General features: G+C 43.4%; 1 protein-coding gene across 2 annotated transcripts; it reads right to left on the reverse strand.

Moving 5' to 3' along the window:
- Positions 1-1,043: 1,043 nt before the first annotated feature.
- dtx2 (deltex 2, E3 ubiquitin ligase) lies at positions 1,044-11,318 on the reverse strand. Of its 2 annotated transcripts, XM_012822010.3 has the most exons (9): positions 9,949-11,318; positions 8,437-9,040; positions 6,490-6,548; positions 5,180-5,317; positions 3,987-4,054; positions 3,660-3,821; positions 3,268-3,429; positions 3,095-3,184; positions 1,044-2,873 (listed from the first exon to the last, which is right to left on the reverse strand). In XM_012822010.3, exons 1-9 carry the CDS (start codon positions 10,259-10,261, stop codon positions 2,613-2,615), a joined length of 1,857 nt encoding a protein of 618 aa, XP_012677464.1. In that variant the 5' UTR covers positions 10,262-11,318; the 3' UTR covers positions 1,044-2,612. The 2 variants fall into 2 exon arrangements, with proteins under 2 accessions (XP_012677464.1, XP_012677465.1); XM_012822011.3 differs by lacking the exon at positions 5,180-5,317.
- Positions 11,319-11,418: the final 100 nt, after the last annotated feature.

Genomic DNA, 11,418 nt, shown 5'->3' on the forward strand with positions numbered 1-11,418 from the left:
CTCTGGGACAGGACTATACCATTTCATCAGTATATCTACACACAGTCACCAGAAGCCTCGTGTTAAGCAAATGAATAGGCCTACCTTACATGTCCACTCTCCTGTTGATCCAATGCTCAGCTAAACAGGCTTTCAGTCACCTGCTCGTTTCAACTAGGTTTCTGAATGTTGTCAGTAAAAAAAAGCCATTTAGGCTAAAGGATGTAGGCTGTTGGCCCACTGGAGTCAGAGCCTGCTATTTGCGCATCTGTTTTCGCGGTCTCAGCTGGTGAGTTACAAACCGCCCACCGTTTTGCCACTGGCTTTCAAAACACAATATTTACTTATTATACTTCTTAAAGTCGTTTTCACCAACCCTTAACATTTGTATAGATCTTACCAGAATGTACACTGTGTTACTTCTTCTGTTTGGAGGCTGATATTTCAAATAGACTACGCCAAGGTATTGCTAAAGTTTTATTTAATTTTTGTATTATCCACGCCCAGTTACACTGAAGATGATATGGTGGTCCGAGGTGGCACACGCAAACATAAGCAGCACTAGTTTAGGCTATTCCTTGTAAAGGCACTCCTGCGAAGTCATTCCAGAACTAGCGGCGATATTGCCATCCTCTCACAGTGAAACCTCGTCTGACACAATCCGTTTAAAGGGATTGTGCGACCATGCTATTGGTCGGCTTTAAATAAACTATTCACCAGTTACCTTTGGCCTGGCTCTACCTACTTAGAGCCTTAATGTGTACCTATTGTGCCACAATGCGCATGCACTTCCACCAGCTGTTTTCGCGGCAGATCCTCTGTACTGTACAGTACAGGGCCCTACCCCTAACATTAGGATCCATAGACCATTGTGGGGTCCTGCGTCATTCTAGCATTATTCAATTGTTATTTGAGGAATTGCCTGATTATTCAGCTTTCCTCTGAAATCATCTTTATATCTGAGACCTAAAGCAATTGAGAGGCTGCCGTTCTGCCAGATGCTTTATACCATCAACCTACCTGAGCTTATGGATACATTTAATATCCAGAGTAATGAGACATCATTTGTATGAATTGTTAATTTATTGCAGGTATAATGTTAAATATATGCTTGCATACAACTGTACACTCCACCAAATGGATCCTATGAAGTGCATAAGGTTGACCAGACTGTGAAAGTTAGGATGAAATAGCCAAGAGACTATTGGAATCAAAGAGTTTTGTGTCAAGGTCTCAAAACAACAACTTCCTTGTCTTGCTCTTTCAGAGTAATATCACCAGTATACTTTTCTATTTACTTAAAACACACACAGTACAGGAAGCTTAAAACTAATTAAGCTGAAGAAATGGGTCACAGATTAGACTGGCACTGCAGATCAGCGCCAACTAAAAAGTATGTTTTAATAAGAGGAATGCTTTATGCATTGTGAGACCCTACAATGGAGTAAAAACAATACAAAATGTTTATTTCACTCCTCACATCCCTTGTGCTTTCTAAACTGAAAAGCAGCAGATGAATTCACTGGAATTGAAGACATTTAATGTCTGATTGTTGTTGCATTTTAGTTTGGGGTGCTGACAGTGTTTGCGATTAAAACCTCATAGCTGAATTAAAAATAAACTTTACAGTACTTATGAAAAAGTAATACCCTGCTCTGACCCCCAACCCCTATAACAAACATTCCATGTATTCACATTCTGCACTCAGTGAAATAATTCATAGATGCCACGTTTAAGACAACACTGGCAGCTCATTTCATATCTTAGGGTAAAAGTTGACAGTGCTACGAAAACATCTCTCATGCTGCGGTCAATGCCTAAGTATATGCGAATGAATGAGCAATCAGTAACGTGAGAGGACCTGTCAAAAATCCAAACAGTTATTTAAGGAGCTGTGCGTTTAAAACGATGCCTTGCTGCACAGGTCAGCAAGCATGGAAGCCAAATGTTTTTCAGTGGAACGTTACCTATGGAATTATTTCATAACCAACTGCACTGTAAAAATGTAAGTGCCACAGAAATGTGTGTTTCCATCCATAGCTGCCAGTCACATAATGTATGTTAAACAGAAACACCATTTTGATCCTTAAGGCCTCCAGATCATCTAAGGCGTTTTACGCCTTTTTCTCTTTGTCCCTTTCAGATGATCTCACTGACAACCAAAGTGCCTGGAAGCCAAGCTTTGCTCCGTCATTTTCAAGATAGAAAATAGATAGCATGAAAAAAAGGTCAAAATATCTTATGCTACATGTTGAAGTTTCCGTTTCTGCAATAGGTTATGCAAGAGGACAAAAATAATTCTAACCATAATGTAAGAAAACAAACATGTACCCTTTCTTCAGAGCCATACTCACGGTTGATTCTCTGACTATAGTTAAGGTTAATCTAACATTTTGTTTTTGTTGCGTTCCACTCAAGGTTCTTGGTTTGCCTGTGGCTTTACGGAGCAAGTTGACTGCAGGATAAAGTAACAGACAAGGCTGGATGGAGCAGTCAATTATGCATGCCTTTGGCACCATACAATCCATATTCACACATTCATACACCAGAGTTTCACACAGTTACACTACATAACTCCCTTCTGTGTAAATCATAACTGGATGATTGCTTAGATGGTATGGGTAACGGACCAATCAGTGGCCAGGGCCTGGCGTTCCCTGATTCCGTCGTTCTTGTTTTAGGCACTCTTCTGTCACCCCTTGCGATGCCAACTCGGTCAGCACATTATCTAAGTAGTTGGGGTCCGGGTAGCCGTGGCCTGAAACGTTCGACATCATCTCGGTCTTGTGGTGGATCTCGTTCCACACCACCGTGTCCGGCTCCCCTGTGGTGCTCGATGTGCCGACGGTGAAGATGAGGCGTCGAGTCCATGCGATTTTCAACAGTTCCAACACCTGAAAAAACAGTCAAGACCAACTGTGTCACTGAATGAAATGACTGGAAATGGTCTTCTTAATGTCGTATTTAAACCCTAATGCCATCCTAAAACCCTCTCTTTTGTACACTTCACGCAAATATCATCATTTCAATGCCCACAGAGGACATTTCCTCCGTTTCACACTCTGGCTCTATCCAGTCCACTCAATGACTTGGAGCAGATCTGCTGCCACCGTACCTTTCTGCCCTTTTCATTGTCGGGCAAGAAGCAGAAGCGAGGAAAGCCCCTGCAGGTGTACTGCTGGCCTGGGTTGGGGTGCTCTGGGCCCTGGGAACAGAACACTGACTTCATTAAATCATCCTGCTTGAAGAGAAGTAATGACAAATACAAGACACATCATGCTTTCGTACCTGTATTCCTGGTAAAATGTTGTACACTATTTGAATTGTTCCACAATCGGAGTGTCCAGGAAGAGACTGAGACACACTATAGATTTCCATCTTGCCCTTCGGCTGGGTTCCTGTTTTCTGCCCGTAGATTGTCTTGCAAGAAGGACACTGAATGCTGCCATCCTGCAACACAGAATATAAAAAACTTTAAACATCTCAATGCAACAAAATGACGATGCTTTTTTTTTTTTTTTTTTCAAGGCCGAGCCATTGCAGACAGCTCTTCCTTTCGGTCAAAATAACACTCGCGAGCCCACTTATTTCAAACCTTTCTGCTTGTTAACAGTCACCAAGGTATCAAAAAATCCTTAAAGATAAAAAAGGATTTTTAACAGATAAACCAAGCCTTTTACCTTGTTTCCATTGTTGTACATGGCCAGCATGCACAACATATGTAGAGTGTGTCCACATTTGGTTAGCTTTCCTACGGCGCTGGGCTGTATCGACTGCCCCCCTTCTGATCCACCTTCATAGCCAGAGGGAGACATCAGGCGCTCCATACAAATGATGCAATCCTGGGGAAAACGCATCCGCACCAAGAATGAGATTCCCGTGGACATCACAACCACCGCATTGGGGTTGAACCATTCAAAGGGTTAGTTGGAATAGTTGGATGTAAGAGGAGAGGAAACCCTAAGGGAGTCCGAGAACAGGAATGCAATTAAGTGCAGCCAAAGTACCTCATCGGCAGGCGGGGCCACCTCTTCCATGTATCGCTGAATGACCACCTCTGGTTTCTGAGCTCCACCTAGAGTCATAGAAATGTTTGAAAAATATGTTTGACATTCACAGCAGATTTTGAGCCTTATTGTTGAGAACAATGTCTACACCATCAAAAAAAAAAGAAAAAAAGGCAATAACTAAAAAGTAAGCACAAGACAAGTAGAACTCCTCAATATAACCCTTTAAATCTGCATAGATAGAATAGACACAGACTGTAGAAAACTAGCCTAAATATAATCTATACTCACCATAGCCACATCATAGCCTTCTTCAAATAAAACACTTCTCTGACTACTCATGTGTCTGACAAATGATTTTAGAGCAGCGCAACACAGTGTGAATAATGCAAAAGTTAGCCGCCCCTGTCTGCAGAGGAACTTCATGCTTGCCCTCCTTTGTTAGACGACAGCGAAATTGATTAAGCTTGTGAGTGTCAGTCTGCAACAAGTGCCTTTAGCACGCTGCGGCTGCGTTCTCTCCGATTAAAAAAAAACAAAGGGGATGAGAGAGACACTTAAGCTTAGTTTAGTTTTGCATGGCATGGTTTGGATTGAGTTGGTAATGGTCAGATGAATTGTTTTTAAGTACCCTCTCTGTCACTCCCTTCCTCGAGCCTTTTTTTTAGCAGATGAGACTGATATGGACTGTTATTAATGTACACATTCAAAGAACAAAACACATGAACAGCACTTTGATTTCGAGTATGCATGAGAGCAGCGCTTTGCAAGCGGTAAGGCTAAAATATGAAATGCAACATGCACACAATGTAAGATGAACAAATAAAGAGGCCAAATGGACAAATGAAAGAGCACAGACAGCGTGCGTGTTGCCATGATTCAAAGCCAAGAAACTGATGACTGGAAGCAAATAATAAGTGAACATTAGGGAAGTGGGGGGGTGGGGGGGTGACGCGAAAAGAAAAAAAAAGTGAACATTGCACACCACAAAACAATACACTCAAATGAGACTCTTAGGAGGTGTGCTTACCTCTCTGAGTATAGTGCTTAAAATGTTAAGACCTCACCAAGGAAAAACAAATAAACAAACAAACAAAAAATAAACCCCCGAAGCAAATGACCCACATGCAGGACTGAAGCGTTTGGCAAGGGAGAGCGCTCAGAGCGAGGCTGGGCATGAGCGGCGGCGCTACCTGTCCTGGGCTGCCTCTTTGCCCTCCTAACGGCGCCCTCGTGGCTTTTGGAGGACCTGCCCGAGCGACGCTGACAGTGGGGGGCGCTCGTGAAGCGAACTCCGAGTCCGGCCGCTGACATCAAAATGGAAGCCATGCCTGGAGAGCGGCCCCATGCCGGCGGACACATGCAAGGTAGGAGGGGTGGTGGAGAAGAGGAGAAGTGATGAGCGGGGGGTAGGGGCAGCGTCGACTGGAGGACCACGGGCGAGCCGCTTTAAAAAGCCCCCTTTTCCAGCGCCCAGCTTGCCCTCACTCTGGACGTCTACCTGATCAGTTTTGTGAGGAAAAAACTAAGAGAACCGGAGACGGTTCCTACAAAACACCCCCCCCCCCCCCGCCAAATCTGGCTTCCTGTCTGAATGAATCATTCAGAGACAGAGGACCTCAAATGTGACTATCCTTCAAGAAAGCTTCTTTTTCAGAGAGCACAGATGCACAGATCCCCGCTCCAGCTGATCTCCTTTCTACAAACACACGTTATCTTTCCTCCCTCTCATCTGTATCCCATTCCTTGCCTCCCGTCTGAGATTGTCAACAGATGGCCCATCCAAAGTCCCTCTCCAGCGGAACCGATTCACACCACGGACATCATAAATGTACTACATAAATCAATGAGGTGGACACTAGACAAAGCAAACATGTTCTCTGGGGGGACCAGAGTGAATACAAAATGTGTGACACTGGCAGTGATGAGGTTGGATGTTTGTGAATGCCGTCCAGAGTGCTGAGAGTGAGCAAAAGACCTCCATGACAATAAAAACATGCACAGTCATCTCCAACTGTACTGTGAGCCATATCCAAGAGATCACATCATTTACACAACAGCTGAAAAAATGAAGAAAGAAAAAAAAAGCCATGACAGCCAGCGTATTACTAAAATCCCTCCATAGCAATAAAACTAAGGGACAAAAAATAAATAAATAAACAAGAAACACTCTATTATTGCTTAATGTTTTTTTGGTCAGCTTATCGATCACATCTTCCATCATGTCACAAATAAAAAGATAATAGGGGAAGAATCGGATTTTCCTTCCCTTTTAAAAACATTCTTATCATGAAAAAGACCTGATTCTACCAGATGGCATTTCAGTAAAAAAAAACATTTTGTTGGTCCTGAAAAAAAGTGCTCTAAACCTTGTTAGAACAGACTGACACTCACAAGACAAATACCACTGAACCAGTGAGTGACACAATCATGTTTAAACAGCGACATTCCAGGCAATCCTTTGAAGACCTTTAAGCTGAACTTGAGACAGTGTCAACATTACCTGCCAGTGCTGAGCTGACGCTGGTGGACCCATTCAGGTGTACAGGGATGGTTGGGACACTGGAGAAAAACAACAACAAGTACATGTTAACAAGGGCCTTTATTCCTTTACGCCACGAGGAGATGCAGGCTGACACCAAGCTACTCAGATATGAACACAACAGCATTACAGTAGCCAACTGGCAGTCCGCTTTGCATCCAGGGGCATTCCCATACCCATGAGCGGAAAGGGCAAGGTGTTGCCACTTTACTGCCGTCAAAATGGATCCCAATGACTGTGATTATGTGGTGCTGTGCAGTACCACTGATTAATGTCTGTTACCACTGTTTATATATGCAAACACATTCACTTTGTCTCAAGCACACATGACCTATGATAACAATCAGGGAATCAACCTTGCTCAAATAATTAAGTTCAGGATTTCATTGGATTTGCATGCTGCGCTCTGGACGGCACACCATAGAGTCCTGTCATTGTGTATACTAGATTCTACATTTACGGGGACAACAAGGATTTTCTACACAGCATACCTGTTACTCTGTATTACTTTGCCTGATTGATTGTTATTTTATTTTAAACACATCTGCTCACTCTGCTACATCGATGCACCCTTTTCGGTTCTTTCTTGCTTTTGTCTCAAGGCTGTGGCAACGCTTTGACGTCACACAGGGTTAAGTTATTTTTAGCTTTTTAAATAATCAGCAGATCATTCTCTCTAAATTCAGTGATTTTTTCTGGTAAAAAAAGGTATTCTACCTTTTCCAGAGAGTATCCACTGGACAAAACTACTGGCTGTTTTTTTTGGCATTTTCAAGAGAGGTGTACTTTGTCACAGTTGTTGACATGACCTTCCTCTGCGCTACAAGATTGATGTGAAGTTGGAGCAGCCTAACTAAAAACAGGCTCTATCAGGTTCACAGTTCAACCCGCCTAATGGGGGGGTTAAACAATGGGGCTCTAAATGAGTGGTTTCCCCTTCCACTCCAAAACAATGAGCTGAAGGCCCAGAGAGCCCCTCTCTCTCTCTCTCACTCCTCCACATTTCCTGGTGTGGTCAGCTCTTCACAGCAGTTGGCCTGCTGTGAGGTGTGCATGAGGGCAGAGACCAACACTCTCCACCACGTCTAAATTTCCACAGTCCTGACAAAGGGCGCAATGTTTCCACAGATGTAGGTGGACAAAACCTGAGATAGGACAGCGAGTTATGTGTTGGGGTTAAAAAATAAATAAATAAATGAAAAAATGTTTCCGTAAAACATTTGTCAGCCACAGCCTGAGAAGAGTAGGTGAAAGAAAATCTATCTTGTCTACTAACCAAAGTAATGTGAAAAAGGACGCGTGTTACAAATACTTGGACAAAAAAAAAAAATACCACTGCTTGTTTAAATCTATAAATCTTCCTTGTAACAGAGATGGGACAACAATGTGTGGAAACACTGAACTCTACTGAAGCACAGGACAATAGCAAGCAAGGGGCTATTTGTCATTTTTATCACCTTTCCAATTCCATGTTAGGCTTTGGACCAACAGGAAACATTAAGGCTTTAACCGCAGTAGTGTTAAGGTACGAAACAGGTGTCCAGTACTGAATGACATAGGCTACTGCACAAGGATATTACATCCTACTGTATAAATAATAATAGAAGAAGCATAATAGCTCAGGTTGGTATAAAAAAACACTACAGCTAATATAATTAATGGTGCAGCATCAAGACAAACAATGGAACCAAGGTCACTTAAGGTGAAAGTTCATAATGGTTTTTCATGCGTCAAAAGGCAGAGGAGAGTCACACTAACTCTTTTTTTCTATACTATGGAAGTGTGGCTGTTGCCCTTGTCGATAATATAAAACAAATGTTCAACCCATCACACCTAATGTGGGTGACTGCTTCCATGAGTTTGACAAAAATTTTTTTAGTGAGGCATGGTTTTGAGTGGCAATCCTACCTTAATCCATTTGTGCTGGGAGGGTATGATAGTCCAGGTCCAGCTACGTGCGCAGCTCCTGAGGGCTGAGATGTGGAAGACGCTGGGCTCCAGGGGCCACCCCAGGACATGTTCCCCACTGACAGGGGCCTCCTGGGGTAAGGGGAGTACACAGAGGAGGGTGTGCTCGGGGCAGCTCGTGCGTGGCCCTGGAAGCTGGGCCGGCTGGCCTGACCGGCAGAGAAGGAGTGACGCGAGCGGCTGGGCATGGGTCCAGTGGTGCTACTGTGGCTTAGACACTGCTGGCAGGTGCACGCCGGACCAGAGTGGATCACAGAGCTGGTGGCCAGGGGGTAAGGCGCACTGGCCTGCCGGTGGACCTGGCGTCTGAAGCCCGAGCTCTTATTCACTTGAGCCAATGCAGTTAGGTCCACTATATAGTTATATCCGTGGGGGCCAAGATCAGCAGTAGCCTGTCCAGCCTGGTAACTGTGCTCAAGCAAAATGGAGGTGCGCGTCTCGTATGCAGTCCACCCTCCTTCATCATTGGCCCACTCCCAGAAGACACCGCTGCTCAAAGCTGAGGACTGGGGAAACAGGCTTCGGCGCACACAGCGCAGCTTTCCTGCAGCAGGTATAATTTAAGAAGGCCATTAATAAGAGCTTTGGAATTACATATAATACATTCAGTCTATTCATATTATATATATATTATATTCAGTGCATTCTGTTAGCATTACTAATATGAACATTTGCACAGAAACACCCTGCAGAAGGCACATTACTGAGATCTGATCTCTTCTGCCTCAGAAGAATATTCCTTCCTCAGATACTGTGAACACTGAAGAGTGACACCGCATAAACAGCAGATGACAAGCCACCCAGACAATAATTAAATTCATTTTTAAAGGAGGAGCTACTTTAAGGTGATTCCCAAACAATGAATGTCGACCAATGCCTTCACATAGTTTGCACTGAGACGTTTCACTGACGTGATTTCCAAATTCATACTTGGTGATCATCACACAACAAGATAGTTTGGATGAACTCAGTCACTAAGCAGTAGTCTAATTGAAATAGCTTTAATAGCGCTAAATTAAATGGGTGCAGAGTGAGCAACCAAGCAGCTGACTAGGTAAACTAGTTAGACAGTTTCTGATTGGGCTTACGTGAACTAGTTAGCTAGCTAGGCTAGGATATGTAGCGAGCTAGCGACCTGAGAAGTTCAATGGTGCAGCTACTTTATAAACCTGAAATACCTTAGTGTCCAACAGTTTTCCAAGTACAAAGCAGCTGCCCATGGCACGGCCTTACCATACCCAAAACAGATAAATTAGCCCCGACTCGCCTTGTTAGCGTCACCATTAGCACACAAGGCAGATATTTAGCGACTCGCCATGGCTAATATGTTAACGTTGGCTAGCTATGACTGCATCTCTATTTAATACTAGGTTAGCTAACATAGCTATAACACAGGGCCAATTTTGCTTACGAGCAAATACAGGAGGATACCTGAAGACAAAGTGAGCTTACCCGTATCCTGTCGAAACTGCTTCAAATTTGGGATGTCGATTATATAAGCCGCCAGACTAGGATCTGACTGCCCAAGTGAGATGCTAGTTGACGCTGGTCCTCCACCTCTTGATCCTCTCTGATGTAGCAGGCATTGTTCAATATAACCGCTCACCTGGCCATTATATGGTCGCCAGTAGCCGAAGTCATCCTGCCATTCCCACACCACTACCATAGGTTGTGCCTGACCAGGAATTCCAGAAGACGAAGTGGTTACCGATGGTCCACTCCTGGATCCGCTCACACCAGGGGGAAAACCTGAGGCAGTAGCCATCTCGAATAACGTTAGCTCAACTTTACCTTCAGACAGTGGGCTTGCGAGCTAACAATCTTATTAGCAGGAAATAGTAGTTAATGTTATTCCAATCAGTACAACAGCAATGTCTTGGCTATTTGCTAGCTAAAACGTTTACAGTTGACTGAATGTCCAACCAGCCGCCAACATTAGCTGGCTACCGAGTTGAATTACGAAATCATAACTAGCGTTAGAGATTGCTATCTGTTTGCAGTCCTTCTGTTGCTAGCATAGCTAAAATGCATTTAACGTTAAGTAGCTATTATTAGCGCAATAGATTGTTAACATATCCCATTGATTAACTAGTTTAGCTACAAAGACTGTCGCGTTACATACGCAAGTTTACCGATAACCACGAAGAATTGTGTTATCTATATATTTTCCACTAAGACGAGACCTGACATAAGCTAATACATATCCGGCCTCTCGTGTATCATCGCTGTCATGCTAGTTGGCCAGTTGCCCGTTTTCCTATGAATCCGACAACAATCGGCCAGATCTGTCAGGTGGCTAACATGACTAGCGCAATTATTTAGGTAACAGGAACTAGTTACAAACGTTACCTAGAAAGCTACAGAAGTGAACGACACAGTATACCTGTAATGCTGCGCATTGGATAAATGAATCTACTGCCAAGCAATGCTACATGCTACCTCGGGGTTTATCTCTAGTTACAAGCCACATACAGGCAGAGTGATGATCCCTGATGTCCACAGTGGCTGTGGCAACAGACATGCAGCTGACAAAATACTTCAAAATAAAAGCCATCAATCCAGTCTCAGCAGAAGGCGGTGCGACTGAACATCTTCAAATTGTCACCCTGAGGTCTTTAGATTGCCTCTGTGTCTACGGTATGGTAAATTAACACATTGAAAACTTAAGGTATTAGGACATTATGGAAACCACTTTTCAAAATCCAAACTTAACTTTAAACCTTTATTTTGGAAACATATGTATAGTCGGAAGTGCAAGTGCTCATGAAATTTAAAAGCCCCAGGCGTGCCCAATATTTTTGTACACAGACATGACGCAGTTCTGACACTAGCATGATTAATGTTGAAAATGTCCCTTCCTGTACCATATGTTGTACGTGTGATAAATACAAAAAAAACATTATTTCTGTAAACAGTGTGGCT

Source organism: Clupea harengus, chromosome 8 (genome assembly GCF_900700415.2).
Source record: "Clupea harengus chromosome 8, Ch_v2.0.2, whole genome shotgun sequence".
Lineage (NCBI taxonomy): Eukaryota > Metazoa > Chordata > Actinopteri > Clupeiformes > Clupeidae > Clupea > Clupea harengus.

What these genes read in the sequence shown, in the direction of transcription:
- dtx2 (XM_012822010.3), bottom strand. Translation starts at nt 10,261, where the DNA reads ATGGCTACTGCCTCAGGTTTTCCCCCTGGTGTGAGCGGATCCAGGAGT. An exon ending in CCCAGCACAAATGGATTAAG is followed by an intron (nt 6,549 to 8,436) that starts GTAGGATTGCCA and finishes GTTTTTCTCCAG; the next exon opens with TGTCCCAACCATCCCTGTAC. An exon ending in TGGCCCCGCCTGCCGATGAG is followed by an intron (nt 3,822 to 3,986) that starts GTACTTTGGCTG and finishes CGTTTTCCCCAG; the next exon opens with GATTGCATCATTTGTATGGA.